This window comes from Chelmon rostratus, chromosome 16, assembly GCF_017976325.1.
Source record: "Chelmon rostratus isolate fCheRos1 chromosome 16, fCheRos1.pri, whole genome shotgun sequence".
NCBI lineage: Eukaryota > Metazoa > Chordata > Actinopteri > Chaetodontiformes > Chaetodontidae > Chelmon > Chelmon rostratus.
Window position 1 is genome coordinate 8,773,755 of NC_055673.1, and position 26,058 is coordinate 8,799,812.

Below are 26,058 nucleotides of genomic sequence, written 5' to 3' on the forward strand. Positions count from 1 at the left end.
GGAAGATGATCTGACATGTTGTCAACATGCAACAGTTAACACAGATTATTTAATGAATGTATTCAAAGAGAAGAAATGTGAGTGCGGTGCACCCAAAACGTTGGTGATAATCCCTCATTGCAGAAGAAAACTGGAATTAACAACCACTGCAATTACAGGAGATTGAAGTTGGAAGTCCACACAAGTCTGGCTAACCTGGGGGTTTGTTTTAAACCTGGAGGATTGTCTGACAGCTCACTTCTTGCCACATCCTACGTCTTTTTGGGGATGTCGTCATGCTCCCACATCACAACACATTAACTTGAATGGGCAACAATGCCAAAATTATGGTAATAAGACCCAAGTTGTAATAAACCAGGGTATCTTTAAAGTCTGCATGGTCATTTATAAAAGCTTTATGATCCTGAAGGGCACATAAAATACTTCTTGTAGCTCCGGAGATGCATGAGCCTCAATAAGAAAATCTTCTAAGTCCTGTAGTTGATTTTAAAGAGATACAGGGTTTTAATGTGACGGCATTGGAGGGATGGAGGGAGGCTGGCTGGCAGGCAGGATCAGTCAGTCAGGGTGACCTCATGTGTTTGGCAAAGGGAATGCCTATCAGGTTTCCCTCTGTGCAGATTCCAGCTTGCTCACTCCACACCAGCCCCAGGACCCAACCCCCTGAGGCATGTGTGTATGTGTGCATTTGTGTGGAGGGGGAGATAATTGCGCGTCTGTGTGTGCACGAGTGTGTTTGTGTGTGGGAGTGAACGAGTTAGAGAGGTAGAGAGATAAATTATATGCGATAAATTATTCAGATCAACCATGGTCGAGAGAGAAAGAGAGAATGAGAGAGAGAGACTGCAGGAGGCCGAGCTGTGTGTCAGTCCCCTCCAGTGAACTCGGTGAACTCAGCAGGGCTCCCACCCTTCCTCACATACAGCCCCCCCCACCCCCCACCCCGGCCTTCTTCCTCAGCGATTAACGTCCTGCTCTCTCATGTTTCCTCTAAGGCTGTTATGTATGCACATGATAATGTGGGTCTTTGTGTATGTTTGGGTTCTAAAAGTATGTGCAACTTCTACCGCATGTCCTGAGTGTGTATGAGGAGCTTCATGCTTTATGAATGTGTAAAGATGGAGAAAGCCTTTCTAGCTATTATTTTCTTTGTTAGAATAGTAGGTTAGAGTAAGGGTTATGTAGAGCTGGGGTTCAATAACTCTCAAAATCTGCATTTAGTTTCAAAACTGCTTTGTAAATTTTAATCCTAGGTTCGAATAAAGTTACAATTAACTAGCGGGAAAGTTCATTGAACTTTCATGCACTGGAAACAGGAGCTCATGCTACTATTTATAACAATAACTAAAATTGCTATGGATGAAATCACAAAAGGCTACTAAGCTTGTAGTATGTTTACACAACAGAGCAAACTCCATCCATATGATATGGATGAAAGCACTGGAAGAGTTGGGATTGTTTTATGAAACTATAATTAACCTAATGTTTCAGAACTAACAACCAAACGACAAGATTATTTATTTGATATTTATGTGAAAGGCAACCAGAGGGTCTTACACTCTGTTTGCTTTTAATAAAATGAGAGCAATGATGAATGATTTGGTAAGAGATGTGAAAGCTTAATGAACTTGGTCTCCATTCCAAAAAAAAGCTCTACCGGAACCCCACCTTCAGGTAGCAGCAGTTACCCTACAGTAACCTTGTCTGACCCGCTGTCAAACAATGGGCTTGGTAAGTACACACTATTGGCAACTGTCGCTATGGTAACAATACAGCACACACTGCCAGCGATCCTCTTAATAAAGCCTCAACAGGCTCACAGGCTTCCCATTTCACAAATCACTGTGGCAACTGCCATGCAGTCACACCAGCCGAGAAACGTACGATGCCAAACACACACAATCACACACATGGGTTAAACAGATGCGACATGCTAGCTAATGCTGCCACACATCAGCCAGGAGAGCCAAGCGTCCTCCATAACCCTTGAGTGGGGAATGATGGAGCAGGGGCCGCCTGCTGTAGCTCCGGCTGGCTGTTAAACTGCTATCTATAACTAAACAGATGAGCAGATCATCCTGCGCTCTACAGGAAGTCTACATAACTGGGGCACAGAGTTCCTAAACATTTCAGAGAGAGCGAACGTCAACAGTCGTCTTAACGATTACACCGGGTATGTGGTGGAGAACGTTGGCTTACCATTGCCAGAGTGTTTATCCAATGTTCGCAAGAAGGCGGGGTAATGTCAGTTCAGTGATTAATTGCAGGCCCAAAGTGCTGAGGACACAGAATCTGCTCTGAATGGCGCCGACTGCGGCTCCTACAAGGGTTTATTGCTTTATCGGCTGAATCCTAATGTGACCCCCTTCCCTTCCCTCCCTCTGACTGTTCCAGTGGTGCTGGAGCATCCCAAAATATTCAGCAAGGTGCCTCTGTGCTTAATTGACCAATGTAGTTTAGGTTCTAACTGTTGAGGAATATTTCTTCAGTATTTTCCACTGAGCCTGAAAAAATGAGCATTTAGGAAATAATTTAAGTGCAGCGTGTCTGCGTGGGGCTTTATGCAGATCTCTATGGGTTGATATAAAGTTCCCCATACAGCATGATTCCTCCCAATATGTTGGGAGAAGCACAACATATGGCGATTACACAAGCATGCAGCTGTTGTTTTTTGGGGCTAGAGATAAATAATGGATACAAGTCCTCCACAGGGTACTCGAGACGGCTAATGAGAGAGAGAAAGCAGACAGGGAATTAGTAACTAACTGTTTTTCAAAGCCACTGTTTTCTACCATTTTCATAAGAGCCCAAGGACAAAAAAATACAGGAAGATAAAAACATCAGCATTCATCAACTGTACAAGTACTCAAATGCTAACATTTGCATTTATTCAAAACTTGTACCGGTTATATTGTGCATATTTTAAATAGAGACCTTTTTCACTTAAGTGCACGTGGAAGCATTGATTCCTGCATGCATTTCCTTTCTCACACACGCACTCTGTCCCACTCTTTCTCTCTCAAATGTGGGTGACCTTAATAATTTACGGGGAAAGGGGAGAGAAGAGATGCCATCTGCCTCAGTGCGGATTGTACAGGGGGAAACTAGTATTGTGCATCAAACTCTCCAATAGGTTTGTCATTTTCAGGCATTCATCTGCTACATACTGAACCCTTACCCACTCTGTGTGTGCACAGGCAACATGATTAACTATTGAAAAGGGAGAGAACCGGCATCTTCTGTGGAGACTACATATCATAATGACACTTTTTAATTCTGTTGCCAATGGCTGTTTATGTGCTACTAATTACTGCTGAAGAATAATAATCTCTCCTCCAACTGGACTCTATCACGCCAAGGGCTTTCTCCTCTTCTCTTCTTTCCATTTATCCTGGTTTGAGACTCCACTGGCTCGGCTTGCTCCCTGCATCAGTGTCCTTGCGATCTAATTCATGCCGCCTACCTGTCCCACTCAGTGTTTTTCCATACGCTGACTAATGTGCACACGTTGTAGCCTCAGAAGCGGCTGGAGCAGTGGAAGGGCCTGCCAGACACACCATTCAGGCAAAATCTGAGAGGGTGGCTTGAGTCATTTAACTCAAATAAAGCTGGGAGAAAGGCCTGTTTGCTCTTGGTAATCCCCCACTTGCTCGACAAGGCTTCGCAAGGTTCATCTGCTGCGCTAAATTGGTGCACGTATCCTTATTTGTATAGGAGCTCATTGTGGCTGGGTGAGAGGGGGAATCTGACAGGACTGGCAGCTATTCAAGCCCTCATGCCTATTTGCTGATCCTCATTCATGGCAGAATTGGCTTTTTCCGGAGCCATTTTTCAAGCTATGCGTGACACGGTATTTTCATTGAGCCTGCCACTACTAATGCAGCTGTGTAGAGTAAATATTGCAGGCAGCCAGTATATGTGTTAAGGAGAGGGGCAACCGGGCCTCCTACAGTAATCACAGTGGTAAGGCTACACTACCATTTGCATGTCTGTGGCTGGTGTCTCCTCCGGTTTCCACGTCTGAATATCTAGGTGAAAACACCAGGTCATCGGTTTGTGCTGCCACAATGGAAATGAAATGCTAATTCCTCAGAGTGAGATGTAAACTGGCAAAGGATTCTCTTTGCCAGACTATGACGTCACGAGCTAAATGAAAGGCCGCTGTGAAAAATGATACTGTTGATCTTTCCGTGCTTCTCTTTTTCTCTCCACAGGTGGCTTTCCCAGTCTCTTATTCTGGCTCTTGACTCTTTGGTGCCAAACTTCAAACTATACAATACAGTGCGCTGCATATAGGGAAAATGATACTCCCTTTTGCAGGACTTTCCAAGAAAGTCTACATACTATCGCCTACATAGTAGACTGTTTTGACTGTGAACTCATCGACACACTCAGTTCGCCATAATATGTCTGGTTATAGGGAAAACCACAGATTAGGACTACAACCCAATAACAAAAGAATAACAAAACTGTCTGTGTTGCCTCGCTTTTCTCTGGAGTGCCGTCAGCATCAGTATGGAAAAACTTCTTTACAGTCTTTACAGCACTTTACACATACAAGGGCTTCATTTGGCTAACGTATTAAATTTGCAACACCACCGCATGACAAATTTAGGTGTGATTATAAAGCAGGTTTCTGCCTCCCTCAGATGCTCTCAGTCAGGAAGGTGAAAAGGCAATTCTGCTGAACCAGGGCCGCCATGTGGAGATCCTCTGGTGTGCTGCTCCTCAAGGAGTACGCAGCAGCCACTCGTTAAAAATGCAGGAGCAATTACTCCGGCTGAGTCTGAGTCAGTGAACGCCACCAAGCCGAGCTGCCGCCTCCTCCTACCCTTCCACTGTTGCCACAGCAGCAACCTGAGCGTTCTTCGTGTGAACCGGCATGCCAAAGGTAGGGCAGCAGACACATCAGGCACCGAAAGCTTCAGTTACACTAGAACAACAAAGGCCCTTCTCTACCTGACGGTCTGTCTGTCTGTCTCTCACGAGGTGCAGTTACTTGCCCGTCCCTCGCCTTTCTCTAGCACGTGACTCACGGCCTGACATCCTTCACCACCAGCTCAGTGTCCTGTCTTGACCCAGGTCCTCCTCTGCCCTTCATGCTCTCCACTGTCTCTCCTCAAATGGGGCCAAATAGGATACTATCGGCCTCCTTTGTTTTTCAGCTGGGTGGTTCACATAAACAAGGGTTCTTGAGTTTATCCCTCACTTTCGTGGGTTGAATTTGAAGACATTTTGCTGCCCTCTCGATTTAGGTATAGACAGCGGCTCAAAGTTAAGTCAAACATGCAGTGAAACATCGAAACCAAGCAACAAACCACACTAAAATGGAAACAAACAGAGTTAACTTGCAGAAATATATTCAGTTGTTCACATAATACAGGTTTGTCTTGTGTAGAGCTATTCTCAGGACAGAAGAAAGAAAGAAGATCCAGACAAAAGTATTGAACCACACAGTGAAAGGATTCATTCTTAGTCAGACATATTATTCGGTATCTACTGAGCAGCAACAAGAGCCGACAGAAGTTTCAACAAAGTTTGTAATCCCTTTATCTCTTTCTCAACAAAGTTGATAATCCCTCACTAAACATATTCACTCAAATGTATTCCCTTCAGTTGGAAAATATTAACTATAATGTTGCCAAATAGATGTTAGGGAAAGATTCAATACAGACCTAACAATTCTAATTATTTTAATATTCAACAAAGAGCGATTCACTTAAAATGGTAAAAGGCTTTAGGTGTGGTTGACTTTTTTTTATTATGTCCAATATGTTCTTCTGTATGTTAATATGGGCTGTATGTATTAAAGGGGTCTACACAGGAGGTGTCTCACCAGCAACTCATGTCATCCTGCACAGATGGCAGGACACCATGCCCAGCAGACAGCAGGGGCTCCCGGAAATAGAGGGAGAGGCACGCAAAAGCTATGGAGGATGGGAAAGAGTAATTACAAAGAGGGTCAACATGAAAGAGAATTTAAAGATGAAGGGAGGCTTGGCATAAATAGGAGCAACAAAGAGTGATCTGAGCAAAAGTGAGGGGGAAACAAACTGTACCCCGCCATCCTCAGAGGCAAAAGGGGAGACAGAAAATAGAGCGTGAAAACGCCAGGCGAGGCCCTTGCCAGAGCGACAGAAGAGTGAAACAGTGGGCCAGAGTAGACAGCTCCAGGCAGATACGATGTTACAGAAAGAAATGCTGGTAAAAACAAGAAAGAAGAAAAAAGCAGGTGTATTTGTAGAGTCCTGCCGTGTTGGTGGGTTTGAAGGGCACATCATGTGTCTCGTTTCATCTGGCTCTAAATCTGAAGCAACATCTTTCCTCTCTTCTCTCTGTCTCGCTTTATTGTTGACTCCGCATGCCTCTTTCTCACTGTAGGAGAACTCCAAAAATACAGAAACACATAAAAAAAAGTGCTTCAGGTCCTCATAAGGAGGAGGAGAATTTCACAGCTTGGGACAAAAAATTTGAATGCACTTAAAAATGTTTGTAAATTCAAGTCATGCCTAATATGCACAGACACTAAAGACCACCTGTGGTATAAAGTTCACATCCACAATTTATTCAAAGCACAAATAATCCAAATCAGTGTTTTGTGTGTGCCTCTTTCACAGCAGTGCCTTTTGAAGCTGTTGAGGACTCAGTGTCTTAACCCAGGTTTTCCGGTTGAAGGAAACTTGCCCTACTCCCTCCACCACCTACTTCACAATATGCCCCGTTTCACCAGACAGGTAGGAGTTCCTCTCCCTTGCACCACAGGCTGGACTCGCCTGTTATCTCCAGATGGTCTGGGAAGGAGAGTTCAGAGACAAGACTCCCCTGGGGCAAGAACTCCACCACCAAGCACATCATTTTATATTTTATGCATTTATCTCAGACACTCTTTTCCACAGCGACCTCCAATGAGTGAGCAGGTACTTTGTTCTGTGTCTTGCTCAAGGACACTTCAATGGAGAAGAAAAATGTGACCTGGTTTCCAGACCTTCAGCCTAAGCATTAGACCACTTGCCAGGCACACAGTCTCACACACATTGCATTTGGCCACAACTTTTAACTTTATAAAGCACAAACTTATTCATAGACTTCTTTTGCACATACATCTGCACTCGTATACTATGCGGCAGAATGTAAGCAGAATGTAAGCATGCGTGTAACATTTCTGCTACATGTACTCCAAAGTTAACACAGAACAGATTTCGAGATACAGCATATAGATAACAAAAAAAGCTCACTAGTTCATTTTCACTCTTCTGACAAAATGGATATCAATGTTGAGGGAGCAATCTGGTAGAGCAGCTTTAATGAGATGTGGACGGCAGCATCCAGAAGGCCAGTTCTCAGCACCCTCCTCTGTGGCTTATGAGAGGCTGCGGGAAGAAGTAATGCACACACAACCTTAATGTATGGGTGTGCAGATGGGGCTTAACTGTCAGTTGACAGATGAGAGGGGTTAAGTAACCCCTAATATGGTGTGTGTGTGTGTGTGTGTGCATGTTTGTGCACGTACACATAGCCCATAGAAAATAAATGGAGTTGTCTGCCCCATTGACTGACAGTTACACATAGGAGGATTGTACTGCTGGATAAAGCCACAGGCATAGGCAGAAAAAAAAGAGGAATTACTTGATTAATGATCAAAAAGCCTCCTTGCATGGTTTGATCATGTGAAGTGAAGGATTGGGGAAACACGAAAACAGAAAGAAAGCTAGAGCTCTCGCTAAAAGGCCTGCCAATCTGAGCTTGCTAAGAGAGATGAGTTAAGATTTACAGCGAGGCGGGGACAGTATTTTGTTTCGGGCAGTCAGTCGTGAAGCACGGATCAGGAATTACAAGTGGGGAAATGAGTTATACTACCCCTGTCTTAGCACTAATAAGAACATATCGTCCCGTACTTGAAAAAGGGCTGGGCTTTAGTAAATGTAATATAAGAAGTGTATTTTTCCAGCCCTAAAAGCTCTTGATAAACTCTTCAAAGCAGATCCACATCAGCAGAGACAGAGGGGACTAAGCTGCTAGCTAAGTTTTATGCCACTGATAACTGATTCAGTGAAAGACTTTGGATACTGGCCCTTTTTATCTAGCTTTGATTTTGCTTGCCCTCCATGTCTGTGTATATCTGTCTCTGCCTTGTTGTCTTTATGCTTCTCTTTCTCCTCTATCGAGGCATTAAAGGAGGATCTAGATAGCTCTGTTATTATTTCTGTAGCACAATGGATCACCCCGTCTAATGTGGCCAAACCCTTTTCCTTTCCTTTTAACTGGCCCTTCCCTATGACATCCATCCTCTGTTCTGTCTTTCATTCTCTCACACACATGCATACACCCCTTCCCTTCACTTCTTCCTGTATTTCTAAAGAATTAGAGTATAAATGCTGCCTATGCTGGCAGGGACAGACACAAGCACAGATCCTCTCAAAGGGCTCCATTGACTGGTGTTTACTTAAGGCCAGTGACATTAGCCGCTGCTAAATCTACCTCAAACTGCCCCTCTTGGCTTCTTGGGTTCTTCATGTACTAGTCTGTCAGTAACACACACACAGCTCAAGTGCATGTGTACGTGCTTGTGCATATACTCTTGTAGTGCATCCTTGTGTGTCTGTCTGCTGGTGTGTGAGATTGCTGACATTAGGCATGTGATGACCTAGGCCATCAGCGGTGTAACAGCACAAGGGTGCAGCAGTGTCAGGTACCTAGTGTGCATACAGTAACAGCAACAGTAAAGCCAACTAATTTTCAGAGCAGAGCACAAAATTTACTGCAGGTATTCAAGGCAAATTATCAGTAATTTGAGAGTTCCTTTGAGAGTTATGTGCATAATAATGAAACAGAGAACTGAAAATGCCTGTCATTGGGAGAAAATGAGATACAACACAAGCCAAGACCAACAGGCACTTAGTGCACACATTTAGCTGAAATTCATATTCTTTCCTAAACACTATCATGAAATAACAATAATTGATCTGTGTGCTGTAATTGTTCTCGTGGGCGAAGGGAGGGACCGGGCCAGAGCGAGACGTTTTACTGTAATTTTCTCATTTATGATGCACATCTATTACCTGTCATTAAAGTTGAATGCACAGCAAGCTGTGAACAGCACTAAACATCAAATTCACACGAAAAGACACAGGCTGAATAAAGGCCAAATTTCAGCAAATGACTCGATGGACTGATCAGCTGGGGAATAGACAGAAATAGGGCCTTTAAAGGATCCTCTCATCAAAGCAGCATCCTGCAGGCTCCCCCCAGCCATAACCTCATATAAAAGCCACACACAGACGCGCTAACGTGCACACACAGACGCACAAATCCTCTTTCGGGAATCAATAATTCAGCTAAAGAGAAGCACATGCTACGCCCCACTGCACTAATCAATAGAAAGCCAAATGTTATTGTTTCATCTCATTCTCTGACTTTCACATTCTAATCTGGCCTGACTAGGGCATGCTGGACAGCATCAGAGAACTCCATTAAATTAGAATATAATACAAACATACCGAGGGGATAAAGGGCCCCCAGATTCAGAAGGCGTCTCACTTTATTCTGCCATGCCATTATGACAATGTTAGCTTCTTTTCTCTTCTCTTTACAGTAAAGTCCTTAGTTGTAACCGAGCACAGATGTTCTATAAATTTTCAATGCATAGAATTTCAAACATGCGTCATAAAATGGAGGCGAGAGAAGGAGAATGGCAACACTTTGGTATGAGTTACACCCCAGTCCCCCTCCCTCTCCCTGCAAGATATTTATGCCCCCTTCCCACCTCTCTTGGGAGAATGAGGCCATACAATGAGAATGCAGCAATGAAGACGGATAGAAAAACCTGTGTGATTTGACACTGATGCCTAAATCTGAGCGGAGTGTATGTGTGCAAAAAGAAAACTTACAGTGAGAATTTGTGTGTATGTGTGTGTGCACGCAAGGCCAGAGCTAGCGCCATGTGATTTTGCAGACTGTGTGGACTGAACCTGCCAGCCAAGGCCCTTCTCCCCTCTCTGTAATCGAGCTATCAATGATCATTAATGAGAGCGTGAGATCGCTCTCCACAGCCCTCTCGGCCACATCGCCCAACACTCGGCCTTCTCTCCCCGCCTCCCTCCCTCCTACTGACCCTGTCTGTGGCTCTATCATATCAACCAACGAGGCCACTGGCTACGCCAACTAACCATGAAAATGAATAAGAATGTTGGCTGCCGATTTATAAACGGAAATGTATGCTCCTCTCGCCCCCGACGCCCCCACCGTGGGTCTCGTTTGCATGACACAGGACCCTAGTGGCTCGCTCAAGGATACATCAATCGCTGACGGTGGCAAGATCGGATCTGTGCTGACCTTGGGAGTGAACTGCAGCATGGGCAAAGGAGGCAGGGGGCCCTGTTGCAACAGAGCAGGGAGGCAGAAAGCAAGAGGAGGGAGGAAGAGGGGAAAAGAGAAGTGGACGGGAGGGAGGGAATGAAGGGGCATACCCTGATTGAGAGGCCCCTGAGATGAGCAACTCTGAGATATGAGAAGCGGGAGGGAGGGAGAGGGGGATGATGGAAGGAGTAGCGGAGGGGGGTGGGAGGGAGAGGGAAGCCATATGGCAGCAGCACAAATGTATTAAACTATAAATCAGGGGGAGAGCTAGTGGACTGCCAGGTGGGGCTGCAGGCAGGTCCTCCCTGCTGGAAGCGCAATGGTTCACAATCCAGCTCCACATGGAAAAGCATGAAAGCATCACTGGTATTTTGCTTTATTGTGCTTTGTCAACTTTATTGATAAATTAATTGCTTCAACACATTTTCTTGTTGCCTTACTTCCTCGCTATAGATAGGGGAAATTCACCACATCTGAGCTTTTATTCTGCAGGCTGAGTATTGTTTGAAAATGTTCAACAAAGCTGAGAACCAATATCAAAATAAAACTTTTTTCAATATCTTTCATACAGGGAAAATAAATATTGTTTTGTGCTCAGTCCTCCAGTGTTAAATAAATAACTTTGCCTGAATAAAATACAAATTCAAGTTAGAAAAGTTTCCTAATATAGATCAAGAAATACGTGATTATAGAATAAAAAACAAGCCCTTAAAATCTGTCCTGTCATTCAAAGTCAACTTCAAATACTTGACATGATTTGATACTCAGTGATAAAACACATTTGGGTTTGTACTCAAAAAGTATAAAGGTTTGATACCCAGACTTACAGCATCTATTACTCTATGCATACAATGGGAGATATTTAATAGTCATGTTAGAGCATCACACAAAAAAGTGAATTAAACAAAAAAAAAGAATTTGTGATGTTTGTGTTTAAAGTTATAATATAAATAGACTGAGACTTAACAGCTGCACAAAGTTCAGCTGCACACCTTCAGCATGTTGTTCTGCCACTGCCATGCATCATACGACACAATAACAGGCAGAAATTAGAGCTATGCATGTAGTAGAAAAACAAATAGAGTAATCCCCAATAGGCTTCCATTTTAATCCCTTGATGATGTCTGGGTAGTGCGCCCAGCCAGGGTCCTGGCAGCCATCAGGGCCCAGGCCTGGGCTTCCATCCCAGAGGCACTGATGCATACTACAGCTAGAGCAAACACGGGCAGCCTTCCTCATGCCTGCTCTCTGTCTGAACCACACCGACCATCACCACAGAAAAAGAAGGGTTCACAACCCATTTGTCCCCTCGCTGTAAAGCACTTGCGCTGTTTGGTAAATTAGCAACTTCATAATTAATTGTTTAATTTGCCACTGTAAAAAGTGGCATTGAAGCATTTAAACAATGGCCTACATTCAGCGTGCAAATACTTCATTAGTAAATTAAACTTGGATCTTAACTCTCTCATTTGTTTAATTTATGACAGCTGTCTGTCAATTATTTTGATTTATGAACAGCTTCTGAATCTACAATAATGTTTTTTTTAACTTATTACACTTCATGCCATTGCAGTGTATCTCATCAATCAGTTTGCAGGGGAGGGATGGATGGACGTTACTGGACAGCTCCCAGTAACGGTCTAGTAGGCTAGACTAACAGTAGTCCTAAGCCTCGAGCCTTGATCCCTGATCCTTCACTCAGAGACACACATGCACACACACACACACACGGACACAGACATCCAAACTCCGACGAGGTACCTGCCATCTGAAACCATCACAGCCAAGGCCAGCTATCCATCAAATCCCATCTCCACTCAGGGATGAGAGGGGGGTGAAGGGGGGCGGTAGAAGGGAGGAGGTGGTGGGGGGGTGAGGGTGGCGGAGGATGGCAGGACAAGAGGAGTAGGAGTAGAGGAGTGGGCTTGATGAATGCATGAAGAGCGGAAGAGCGGCATACCTTGGTCTGGAGATAGTGGGGGTAGTAGTAGGTGTACTGAGGGTACATTGGCTGCTGCTCCAATCGCTTGCCCATGTAGCTGGAATCCTTAGCACTGAGGCAGGGAATGGTGACACGGGGGCGGGAGCTGCCAAGTAGCTAGCAATGGGATAGAGGCAGCGGAGGAGCTGTGTGATTCCTGTCTTCGCTGTCGGCACCACTGTGTCGCTAGCCGGTCCTCCAGGGAAAAGGCAGGTTCTGAGTGCCGGACAGCGACTGGGAGAAGGTCTGCCTCTGAAGAGGAAGCTCCTGACAAACGTTGCCTCACCGGTCCGGAGTCTCTGTATCGATGCTCACTCAGTCTCTCACTGCTGGATCAATGGAAATATTTCCAAGAGAGTGCTCGAACCAAGAGCAGCGTGTCCGTCAGCAGCTGGTATCGGATAGTAACGCGTGATAAGGGTGAGGTAGAGGAAGAGGAGGAAAGAGAAGACGTGAAGAGGTGCAGGTGGCAGTAGCTCTGGCAGTCCTGTGAATATTGGAAAACGGGAGAGGAAGAGGAGGAGGAGAGGAGGAAAGGGATGGCAAGGAAAACGGGAGAGGACGTATAGGTTCACTTCTCTATTTAAGCTGTTTCACTCCAGTCTTTCGCTGGGCATTAATCTGCCTCCCTCTCAAACACACTCTGTGAATCTGACTCTCTCTCACTGCCCCCTCTCTCTCTTTCCCTCTCTTACATACACACACTCTCTCTCTCTCTCTCTCTCTCTCTCTCCTCTGTAGTCTGATCCGACGGTGGCTGCGTGCTGTCCTGTCTGACAGAGGGGAGATATCTTCAGCGCCGGTTTCCGACAGATGCACTTTGTGCGTGGAGCAGAATCGCAGCACGAGAGTCGAGCGCAGAACCAGAAAGCAATCTCAGTCTGTGTAGGTCGAGCCAGCGAGAGGGCAATGATCCCAGTTTCTAATTGATGTGGCACGAGCGTTTATTAAAAAAATCCACTGGTTAGTCAATCCACCGGGTTCCAGCGAGAAGATGAGTGAAAAAAAAAAACACAGTGACTGTGTCCTAGGTGCCCAGTAGAGAAGGAGTCCCTCGTCTGCGATCCTCCCTCTTCCTGCTCTTGTAAAATGTTCCTTATTTCGTCCTTGGCTCTCTCACGCCTCTAAGCAGCCTGCCTTGTTCTCTTTCCCTCTGTCACACAGTTGCTCTCTCTCTTTCTCTCTCGCGTACGCTTTCTCTATCACTCAGCCTCTCTCTCTCTCTCTGTGTCTCTCTCTCTCTCCTTCTCCTCCACACTGACAGGGCGGTAAAGGGGGCTCGTCCGAGGCTGCGAGCAGAGCAGACTGCCTCCTCCTTCCCCAGCCCAGCCGGTAGGAGGGTCTTGAGCAGCTCCGTGCGAGAGAGGGACCCAGACACAGACCAGCGGGCTGCAGCGTTTCCACAACCTGGGAGAACGCGGGGAAGAGGAGTGGAGACGAGAGGGGGATGGCGTCAGCGCGAGCAGTCGATTCCCCCTACTGGCTGCACACGGCGCTACCGCCGGAACACACTGGGTCCCCAAACAAACACTTAACAAACTAAGGTGACTGCATCTCAAAACCAGTGAAGCACTTTCAATGCACAACTTTATAGAACATGTATGTATTGAGGCAATGTCTACTATTTTTTCCTTGAACTGGCTGAGGAGCATGTTCGCGCCACTGATTATATTTCTGTCACCATGTTATGGCTTGTTTTTGTATGAAAATATTTGAATCAATCGCATGGATTAGATATGCAAAAGCTATGTTTTTTATGTGTAAATTAGGGTAAAAGATCGGATCACAATACAGTCATTAAGGTTCATTGTAAGACCAAGTAATGTGCAGGGTAAACAAAGAGCATGTGTATCCAGTCTTCACTTTTTAGGGCTATAATAATAAACACTACATTTAAAGGCACTGAACAACAATCTCCAAGGGAGAGGCTGAGGAAGAGAAGGGAAAACCGTGTCCTGTGTAACATCAAAAGATGACGATGGATGAAATAATCTCTTCTGATTGACCATGACCGTGACCAAAAACATGCCAAAAATGTCCTGTTGGTGAGTGTTAGCCTGATCACAAGTAACCGCAGCCAGACTCATACTTCTGCAAACAGGATCAAACACATGCATGTAAAAAAAGTCCCACTCTCTTTTCATCTCTCACACAAGTACAGTCTCAGGCACACACACCCACATGCACAGACAGGAACTGACCTCAAGTCCTCATGAGTACCTCAGCGGCTCTACGGCCACGAGTTCAGGAGTGTCAGTTTTCACTCAATTAGCAAATCAACTTAGTTTTCATCTAAATTACCCGACATGAGTCCTGCAGGAAACTGCAGCCAAAAGCTACACCATGAAATTACTGGACTGAAAACAATTATATTTCGGTAATTTCAACATCTGAAAATAGACCCATGACTTTGATGAGTTTAGTTTTTTGATTTCATCTGTTACACTTGAGAGCATTCCACAAAAACCCATGAGGCTCATGTCTCCTTCTCAAACAATAATAACCTAATTACATATTTTTAGTGCAACACTCAAGATAAGTGGGTTCAGCTGGAGAAAATACACTTTCTTCACCTCTTCTTGCATTGATAATTACTTTTGTTACATCAGTGCATTATATTGTAAGTACTGCAATGATTATTTGATTAATTTTCTGATCAAATGTGAGAAAACTAATCAACAATAATTCGGACATTTTTGCAATGCAGCGTCTTTTCTAGGATATGTGTTTGTTTTCACAATCTAGACACACAATGTCATGCAAAACAGACTTATTTGAGTGTATAAATGTGTATAAAACGGACCAACGCATGTGGCAGACCAAATCAATACAAACAGAAGAATCCCAAAGACCAAAACAAAGCTCAGAGGGAAAGGCCAGTCTTTAGACAGACATACAATGGAAAATACACTTATCAGATAGGCCATTTTTATCTGTAGGAAAGAGATGAGGCTGATATCGATTGTGGATTACCAGATTAACAGCCTCTGGATCAACTAGACACATAAACTCTTAGGATCTGGGGAAAGGCAGAAAGTGGAGAACAAAGGCAGTAAGATGGACAAAGGCCAATGGAGAGAGTAATAGAAAGAGAGATACAGAGAGAAAATAAGGTAAGACAGATTGGGAGACAGAGCCCGAAGGAGGCAGAGAGGCAGAAAAGATTCATATGTCTTTATAACAGTGTCCACTGAGCGGCCACGTGAAGTCATCTCTGTATTTCACAGATAAGGCTCATCATTTACGCTTTCGCTTAAAGATACCAAGATTTTTAAAGGAGTATAGTAGAGCAGTAGATCAGTTTAAGGGGATTTTCACCCAGCTTTTGTCCACATGTGACCAAACGTTTTCTGCTGCAAATGATGTCTCGACCAAAAGAAGGACAAACATGGAGGAAATGAGCTGCTAATTATGCACAAGAATCCATCGCTGTGTTTGCATTGTGTAGTGTTCAGATTTTATAGTTATTGATCTTTTTAAGTTCAGACTGTGTATTAGAGCTGCAACGGCTCACGATTAATTGACTTTTCAAGCAAAAATACAGCTATCTGCATCTTTTCAAATGTGACAATTAAGTGCTTTTCCTTGTCACATATGATAGTTAACTGAATGTATTCATGTTTTGGATTTGGTTAAAAAAACGGGTACGGGGTTACAGACGACATTTTTTTCCAGAGGGGTTAAAAATATGGGACATTTACGTGAAAATATCTTAACAGGATAACAGCGGGGGAGAAGGCTAAAATATGAGAAAGTCCCAGGAAAAACAGGAGGGCTGACAGGTCTGCCTGACTAACCTTTTCTCAAGTTTATTCAAATTAGTCGTCACAGAATGGAAACACAGGAGAGTAGTATTTCACAGACATTGGTCAGCTAAACCATTAATATTCATGGGCCCAACCATTAAGAATTAAGAGTTGGGAATTGAGACTTGACTCTTGAAACTAAAGAACTTGACCTGTGGCCCTACAGTCAACACCAGAAACTACCTTGAGAACCAGCTGACGTGAACTTTCAGCCTCTACCCACGAGCTGGCAAAGGTTAGTTTATAAAGCCAATTACCAAAAACGCGACTAAAGAGGAGTAATTCACGCTGTGTGTAAATAAATGTCTGCAGTGTGTCTCATTCTGTGGAAGCAGACCTTGAAGACTGGATGTGTGTGTGTGTTTTGCTCTGGTGGTGATGGAAGCGCTCTGGTCTGAATCAGCGGGACTGACGTCAGAGAGGTGATATGCAGCCAACTATTTCATGGAAAGAGAGAAAGAGTGAGTGAGTATCTCTCTGTTCTTGTATTATTAATACTGACGCAACATCTAGTCATTCGCTCTGAAGTCATCTCCATCGTGTGGTGGTTATTACTGTAGGACATGTGGAACATAATTTCTATTTACAAAATTTCACTGCAAAATATTCAGATTTTTAAATGAGTACATGAGAGAAGCAGATTTTAAAGTGATTTCCACCAAGATTTATATTGGTTTCAACCTACTTTGTACACTACTGTGCACTGGGGTTGTGCACACCAATAAGTTTCAAAGTGCATTTAGTGCTCTTCAGTGAGTGAAAACTGATCTGATTTGCAAGCCGATTTGCCAAGATGAAGTGAAAACGGTGCCTCTCTGTTTCAATGGTGGTGTTTCAAATATTCAAACACCTACACTAAGAAATAATGGCTAATACTTTGCAGACGCGTCTGTCCAACATTTTCATAAAACAAAGCCAAAGCCATCTGCTGCTCCTCTGTTCTCAGGTCTTCCTCTGATGCTCGTCTATTCACTTTCTAAATTGAGAGCACGAGTGAGTCATTCACAGCACTTTAAAATAGAGAAAGAGGAAGACAGCTGAGGGTGTATCATGCCCCTGAAGGTGTTAAGTAGTTCCAATTCCCCTCTAAAAGATCAGACAAGTCTGGTAAAAGAAAACTTCAGCATGATCACAGCGTGGCCTCTGGTCAGAACCAAAGCAAGTTTGCACAGCAGCAAGAGTAAGCTTTTTTGGTAAGACATTTCAATTATATGACATGAAGACATGAAGACATATTTCAAATGCAACGTAACATAGAAAAAGTAGGCTCCAAAACACAAAAACAATGCAGGACTACAGACTGTTCCCATCCAAAGAGAATTCCTAGAAAGTCCACAACCACTTTGCCCCACTGGCTGACCCCTCCCCAAGGGCGACTACTGGCTTTCCTCAAGCTGCTTCACACACCAAGAGGCTTTGTTTCTCTGCGGTTTGCTGGACAGTCCTGTCATGGGTGTTTCCCAGAAATGACCAGATGCGTGGAATTCGAGGCAAGTCTGGCGCAGCGCCAGTGCAGGGGTGGTGGGAGAGGAGGAGGAGGGCTAGAAGAATGGAGGCATGGGGGTAGAGGAGGGAAGTGCAGTTAGGGAACAGCAGGGCCTGGTGTTCCTGGAAAAAGCCTTTTGCTTTTGGCAGTGGTTCTACTGGGAGATACCCGAGCACCAGAAGATCATCTTACATGTTTTATGCAAACCTACTGATGTAGCATGACTGACCAGCCTCCCCGGGGGGAGGGGTTTGTTCATGGTCAAGGGAAGATGAACTCTCTTACTGGTCCAACTATGACGTGGTTGATGTGCACATGCTGTTGCAAGACAGACACTGACATGAAGCATCTTAGACTATGGATTACAGCAGAGAAAACAAAACTGAATGTTTATGATCACTCCAATTAGGAACAGACTGATAAACAGATGTTGCTTGATTCATCATAGCACAGAAGATCACTGAGTGCAGATGATTAAGTTTGTATGAAAGTGCAGTATTGCTATAAAAAGAACAGCTTTTTTCTTTCATTAAAGCAAATCCAATTTAGCTAAATTTGAAGGCACGCTAAGACAAATTAATGCCAAATTCAAGTTCAACTGCAAAAGAGAAAGGGATAATTTAATAAGTAAATATCTCAGTGTATGAGGTTTAAAACCACAGAAAACCACAGATTTTGGGAGTTTTACTAAAATTGAAAAGAAAAGCAACACAAACCACAGAAAGAAAAAGAGTGATTAACCTCTGATGTGGTTCTGGAGTGCTGAGTGAATTCCAATTTGTCTTAATACTTTTTCTTGCAGGTCGTTCCCATGTTGTGACAACTTATTTGATTATGTGATTAACAACTTCTGAATTCAACAAGCCAATTAGGTTACAATTGATTTTCAAATGCTCACAATGACAAACTACATTTGCAAAAAAAGTAGTCTCTTGACTTGAAATCATTGTGTCACACTCTAATGGAAACGTAAGCTGAAAATAAAGGTATATTTGCTGTGTTTGTAAATAGTCAGTCTTAGCCAAACTGAAACTGGCATCTATTTAGGCCTTCTTCCTGAAACACTGTAATCTGAGAAACAGGAAGTATACACACTGAACGATGTATTTGCCACCCCCCCATTTCTAAACTCTGGAAAGAGATATTTTAACGTAATGTGTGTAAGTTCACCACATCTCCGACACATGCAATTTCTTAATACACTGTTATCAGTGCACCAACGGATGACAGCCTGAGGGAATTCAACACATTCCCCCTCCGAGAGTATAATTTTCCGCCGTGCAAAGAGCAGAGCGATATCGTCAAGATATGATTGCAGAGTGCCTCTCTTTGTATTTCTTTATATATGATGGTCTCATCACCTGCTTTTCGCATTTATCTAATACATCATAATAATGTAAAAAGGGCGGACTGACTCCAGACCAACGGCCCCACACTGAGACATTTGATAAACACCAGGCAGATTTCCAGTGAGTCATTAGCCTCTATCACAACAAAGAGGAGAGCAATGGAGGCTTAATGGGTAGGAAATATGAGACCAGACATGCATGAGTAAAAATGACTCACAGCACCCCTTACTGCACCCAATGAGGGACAGCCAATAGACCTAAAAGAGTAAATTGCGTACACTTTCTAGATCTCTATTCCAAATGTGAATACAAGTCATACTGTTCGACTCATTTCCTCATTAACGTGATTCTCGGAAAAGGGGCCCAGAGCCAGGCTGGATGTTACATGTGTGTGAATGCAAGTGTGCATAGCAGTGTTTCACCTGTGCGTTAGTGTTTGTGAAACTACGTTTAAAGTTAGGTGGTCTTCAGCTGTGGTGGTTCTATGTGTGTGCTGGCATGAGCAGCAGTCAGTGCGCGGTGTGTGTCCGTAAAGCAAAACGTCTCTCAAGAAACTCAGAGCTTACAGGAGGGTCAAGGTTATTCTGACTCCAAAGGTGAAAGCACTTCAGTGGAGCTCCCAGATCAGACTTCCTGTGTGGCCCCGTGCTAACCTTAATATAACATATAAACTGCAACTGAGGGCCAGCCAGGTCCCTCTGTGAACCAGCTAGACACCCACTGCCAAGGACAGTGTAGCTACACTCATGTAGATGAGAAAGGAATGATGCCAAGAAAAGCTCTGCATAATAAGGAATTAAGTGCTGCACAAGCACAGAGAGTGTGAGTTTAAACAATAGATATTTCCCGTGTGGATGTGCTAAGCCAAAATATTCAAAATCCACATTGTTTAGAATATGAAGAAGGCAGCAAACCACACAGAAAAGAGAAAAAAAAATGACTCGGAGCTGCCGCTGTAGGGAAAAGGAAAGAGGCCTATCAAAGCTTCATCGCAGCACTCCGTGGATCACGTGGATTTTGTTTTATTCATTGTCTTAATGCCCTAAATAGATCTAAGTGTAAAATCATTCATTTTTGTCAGTGCGACCGTGAGCTACTTCTTTTCTGTCTTTTTGAGAATGCTTATTCGTGGAAAAATAAGATCTGTACGTGTCTGACAATTCTATACAATAAGTCACACATAAATGGGAATATGCCTGTATACTTGACCGTGTGTGTGTGTGTGTGTCTGTGTGCTAACTTATGTTAATGGACAAGCATGTCAGACAGGTAGGAGAGTAAAATAGTGAAGCAATAGAAAAAAGTGCTGAAGGTTCTGCCCACAGCAGAGAGCAATTGGAGATTGGAAATAGTGAGTTATAGCCAGCAGGAAGAGATCTGTATGGGCCTATGAAGCCCAATGCTGCCTGCAATTGAGCAGGATGGGATGGGAGGAGAGCAGCAATGTTTTAAAGCACTGCTAAGCCATCCTGGAATGAAGTGAAATGACCACATGTCACACAGAGATGAGAAGTGAGAGGGAGGGGACAGGCAGAGTGAGAAACAGTGCAGAGAGTAAGGAGAGAGAGAAAACAGAGTGTGTCGTTCTAAGAGGAATATTTCAGGGTGGTAAATGGAGCAGAACTCCATTCCAGCTCCTCTCTTAACCTCCCCCCGGTGTCTCATCCTCTGCATGCAAAGCATGAAGCCCAGGAGACAAAGAAAACAGAGAGAGAGGGAGCTGAAGAGACAAGCTTCAGGACAAAATAACACTGAATTAATAGACAAGACATTTTGATCATGCATTTGTTTTAACATCACAAAAAAACCCACAGAGGCATAGAATAACAAGTATGAGAATTTTCCCAATTCATAATTGCCATTCTGATTGTTTCTGTGTTCTTTTGTTTAAACAGTGAAAAGATGAGTCGTTGACCCTGACCACACAGGCAACCACCTGGTGTGTCACCCACTGGGCCATGTTTCTGCTGCATATTTCACCCATTCAACTACTGCAACTGCTTCTTCTTAATGATAATTAACCTTTAAAGTGGCAATAATCAATTGCCACTTTAAACAACAACAACAGATCACATGACTACTCGTAGCGATGAACTGATGGGGGATTATGACCTGACACTTGAGTTCCTCTCAGCTCTGCGGAGGTTTACAGCATCTTTTGACTCATTGTTGTGGTTTTCCGGCCTGCAGTGTTGCTGTTTTGTTCTCACCACTCTGACAGAGTCGTTTTCCGCCACAGCAGGCAGCTCTTTTCAGAAGAAAGGCTCCGATAAACCTTCTGTATGTTACCTGCCCAGCACCAAATGGCAGACCAACACAGGTAGCGGCTAACTGGTGAACATTTAGCAGCCAAAGAGCCAGGTACTTCCTTCATGAGTTAAGGAACAAAAATATAGCTAAAGGGGTTTATGATTTAGAGACTAACTCACCTTAGAAAAATTAAATTTGGACAAAGGGCGGGAAGCCTGGATAAGCGACAGGTAAGCAGCAACCATCACAGCTGACTCTGATGGGCTGAGACACTTGTCAACTGTAAATTCATGGTACTAAAACAAACCTTTCTTTGTGTCTTAATATCTCATTGATGAAACAATGACTCTCCAAATTGTCGGAAGTGAAATTAGGTCATGGCAGCCTAACATCTTTTGTGTGGAACAAATGCTGTTATTAAGAACTCTTGCACAATTACTGGGCACAGTAATGTAAGCTAACTAACTTTAAGCATGCTTTACACACATTATTGTGCAACTGAGAATGGGTAGCATATCTCTGACATGCAGTACATTCTTTGGAACATTATCATAGGATTTGTATGGTATAATACTTCCAGATGGCACTGAGGTACTAGAACGCATATAGTAGATGATTAAGAACATTCACATTATGGTGCGACTCCACTGGGTAACATTTCGATATCAGTGTGTAAGAATTTCAGCGTGATGCACTTTGAAATTGCTTCCTTGGCGGCGCCTCTATAATTAGTAGTACTGAAGTCATCAAAGTGCACCAACTAAATGGAGCAAAGCCGTTTCCAACAAACCTTCACTTTCACACAACCCAGGCTGACTGCTGGGAGGGTGAGTGTGATACACAGGTTTTATCTTTGAGACAATAAACAATTGTTTACTGTTACAGGGAAGTGATGGAGTGCGATACAATTAGAGGAAGAGTGATAGAAAGTAACAATATGAAATAACACTTTGAGAACAGGTGAAGGAACAGCTGACAAATTTTCACCCTTGTCAATACTGTGGGCCAGAGACTTTGTGGTCCTTGTCCTATTAAACTGCACTATTTTATAGCAGTAACAAAGTGTGCAATAACATGTGTGCCTTTACTTTATGTGTCTCTGTATGTGGCTTGACAGAGGCAACAAAGTGAACCATCAAGCTCTTTTCTCCAACAAGGCTTGTTCAAGCGCTGCGTTTCTGCTGCCAAAACAGCACACAGTGGAACTTTCAAAAACGACACTGCTGTTAAATAAATCAAAAATACCCCCGCAGCTCAGCTCAGCGGCGAAACCTGACACAGTCACAGGATCAAGGATTCAGCCATTCTTCCTTTTTAAATTCCAATTTCTGCAAGTTCTTTAAATTGACACACATAGACAAAAAGTGGTGCGTTGTTTCAGAGACAAAAGGTTTATATCCACACGAACAAACTGCTGACGCTGCATTACACAACAGTAACATCTTTCGCCAGATCCTCGCCACTAGTGGGACATTCATGTATTGTTCAGCTTGTAGAAAGGCCATGTCGTTATGTAAATGAAGAGGGTTTGTACTCTGGTGAAAGTGTTTTAGAGACTTGATGACAGTCGTAGGATGGTGCAAGAGAAAGCATTATCAGGACAGTTGCAGCAAACGAACAGGTGTAATTAACAATAGTGATAGCTGCATTCTTCTGGTGTTGTACATTTTTATACATCAGTGTACCACTTTTATGGATCAGCTAGTTTCCCTGTTAACTGCTGACTGCCAAGTTACTAAACTATTACACTGCAGCCCATCCTCACCAGAAAAGCAACTGCACAGTACAGGTCGTCCGTTCAAGAAGGTTATTACTGCCTATATTAACATTTATTGTTAGGCTGCAAACTCAAGTGTCCACAGTAATTATGACGGGAGCAAAGAAGGAAGTCAAGAGATGTAGAATAAAAAGGCAGAAAGTCTGCACATGGAGGAGGTGGGGTGGATACATGAGTCAAACAAACATAGGTTTTTCACCCACAAGACTGCTGTCCGTGTCCTGTGTGTACCTGAAAGTCAGCATTGACGTATTTTAAATTATGTAGCATAGTTTCATTACTTTACATGCATAACAGTAACATTTTTAACCCAAACCATGATCTTTTCCTAAACTTAACCAAGTAGTTTGGTGGCTAATCCTAAAACTTAAAAAAAACTGCAACGTTAACCATGTGACGTTGCAGGTCTGACACGCCTATCGCTGGTACAGAATGGTCATGTACACATGCACCAGATAAAAGGAAAGCTGGACTAAATATTAGAAACAGCTTTCAGTATAATAACAGTGATGAAGCAACACCTTTCTGACGCTGTCTCAACAAAAACTGAATAGAAGGAACTTGATAAAAAGGTTGTATTGTAGTATTGTACAGGTCTTACTATGGCCATTTACTTCTAGTATAGTACATTGTACCATGCTGTGACAAGGGGAACTTTAACTGCTGTGGCACTCTGATACAGTAAAATTAAATACCCCAGTTGATAAATTTCATAGAGACTGGGGTAGACAGTATTCTGTTAAACTAAGGAAATTTAATGGCTACAACCACTTACACTGAAATCTCCAGAGTGCATTGCAAACTGGCCTTAATTAACTAATGTGACTAACATCAGTTGAAAGAGTTCTTCTTCAACAGCAAAGTACTGCATGCGCTACATCTTAGTAAGCCTAGCATTTGATTCTGTGTAGCTAAAACAGAATGTAAGGTACATGTCAAAGATTTATTTTAAGGAGGATTTTTTAGGCTAGAGTCATGGCTTAAGGAATTGATGTAAGGTCCTCATTAGTATATAAATAATAAAGTCAGATGTTGTGAGATTAATGACTTAGGGTGTGCTCCTGGGTGTATGCAGCCAGGGGCCTCACGCCTTCTTCAGAATAGCAGAAGCCTCATCATCTCTTTGTTTCCCATACGGTTCACGTTCAATGTTCAGCCATCCCTCATGCCCATATTGCATGATTGCACTGAAAGACCAGTATAATCAGCCATAATGTTTTACAGATGTTCTGGGTGTTTTTAAAGTCAATACTATAGCCCCAGGCAGCCATATATGAAAACCCATCTGTGCACGGATGTCAATGCATGTGAGTGTGTGCGTGTCTCTATGTGTAGCTGAAAACCAGGGCATGATCAGAGTGAAACATTATGAATTAAGGTCACATCTACAGCTCAGGATGTGTGATTTATGTTCCCCTGCCTTGCCCTGTCATTGACTAATCACCTGAACAGAAAGTAACAGGTGCAAACTGATTTGCTGAAGAGTGATTTCACAGATGAGACGCTCCGAATCTGCCATTAAACATGGCCAAGAAACGGCACTAAGGCAGCAATGACATGTAAACATGACAGTCCACATGATCTGAACAAGAGAAGACACCCATTTAAATCCCTCTAAGATCTGCCAGCAACCTTCATAATCCACCCTCTAACATCTCCCATTGTGTCCAACATCTAATATCAACCATGAACCGCTGCTAAATGAAGACTAGTGGCATACCGCAGCCAGGAATTTGCATGGACCGCCTGCTCTTGTGAAATAGGAAATGAAACATGCGGAGGCTTGGAAGCTCTGTCAGATTCTGAGTATTCCTGTGGTCTGGCGCTCAGGATCCTGCAGCCCAGGGCCTCTGATTCCTAATGGTGGAGAACGCCAAGCTCTGGTCACGACAGGAAATGCCTGCTAGGTGAAACATCCGCCCAAAAGGCCTTCATTCAGAAGTGTCAAATACACAACGTTTCCCAGTGAACTGGATTGGTGCACTGGTAAACAAAATGCTTTGTCATCATGACCATGTTAATTTGGTTAGAATCCAGTCAGCTGCATAGTACTGAAAGGGAAATTCAGTTTTTTTTACAACTTGGACCTGGGTCTTGTATTTGTAGTTGCTCATATCGAACTGTCTCAGTTAAAATATGGAACTTTTGTGTATTTGCATTGCAGGTAACATGGCAGTTGAATATTGTGTGGAAACTAGTTATTAATTTGAATCAAACACTGCAAAAGCTGGGAAATACACCAGTTAGAAAAGTGTGATCTACTGGGCTTATGCTGTTGATTTTTGAAAAGTGTGAAAATATTACAAACATGGTGAGAAACATGTAATTTCCACTTCCACTGACAGTTTTCACCAGATTTCACTGATAATGACAATGAGGAAAGGTGTAGCTCAACATAACGGATCAACATTCGTTAATAAAGTATATACAGCAGCTATGAAGATGACAAATGTGAGAGTTCTGTGTTAAACATTACTGCACAATAGTGATGGATATATTAACAATATATAAAGTGACAAGCATTGGGGATAGCAGCTTCAATTTACTGTAGCAATGCCTTCCAATGCAAAGATAATTACAGTTGTTTACATTGTGCTCCTAACAATTTACAGAATATACTGACTCAGAAAGCACATTAGTGTTGGCAGGAGTTTTAATGGTTTGATGCATTTGCCTAAATAAACAGAAATTGGCCATTATATGATAATTCCAAAATAAAAACAGAGGCAGATATATTGCAGCGATTTGATGGTGGCGATAATGTAAAACTGCGTGTGTGTGTGTGTGTTTAAGCGTTGCTGTGGAGGCGACAGTCACAGGAGGGGGGGAGGGGGGTTGTTAAGCTAAGGAGTGTCATAAGAAGTAAATGCACATTCGTACACAGAGACACACTCACGGCACTCAGTCACTCTGCCTCAGTGTGCACTGTTGAAGCAAATTAAGGAAGCCTTGGCAGCCTTTTAATGGTCTGTCACAGTCTAACAGGTTTAGAGCGCTTACAATGGACCCAGGCGCTAAGCCCGACAGCTCACGCTTAATTGTTCAGAACCTGT

At 43.3% G+C, this 26,058-nt stretch overlaps 1 protein-coding gene across 6 annotated transcripts in view; it reads right to left on the reverse strand.

Annotated features, from left to right (window-relative positions):
- Nucleotides 1-26,058, reverse strand: part of rbms3 (RNA binding motif, single stranded interacting protein) — a 275,251-nt gene that overhangs the window by 176,977 nt on the left and 72,216 nt on the right. Inside the window, exon 1 of one of the 6 annotated variants that reach the window (XM_041954714.1) lies at nucleotides 12,317-13,321. The exons of 3 other annotated variants lie outside the window; for them this stretch is intronic. In XM_041954714.1, the coding sequence (XP_041810648.1) occupies nucleotides 12,317-12,391 (75 nt within the window). In that variant the 5' untranslated portion in view covers nucleotides 12,392-13,321. Of the gene's footprint in view, nucleotides 1-12,316; nucleotides 13,323-26,058 lie in introns of those variants that run through there. 2 more of the 6 variants (XM_041954712.1, XM_041954713.1) reach the window with 2 other exon arrangements.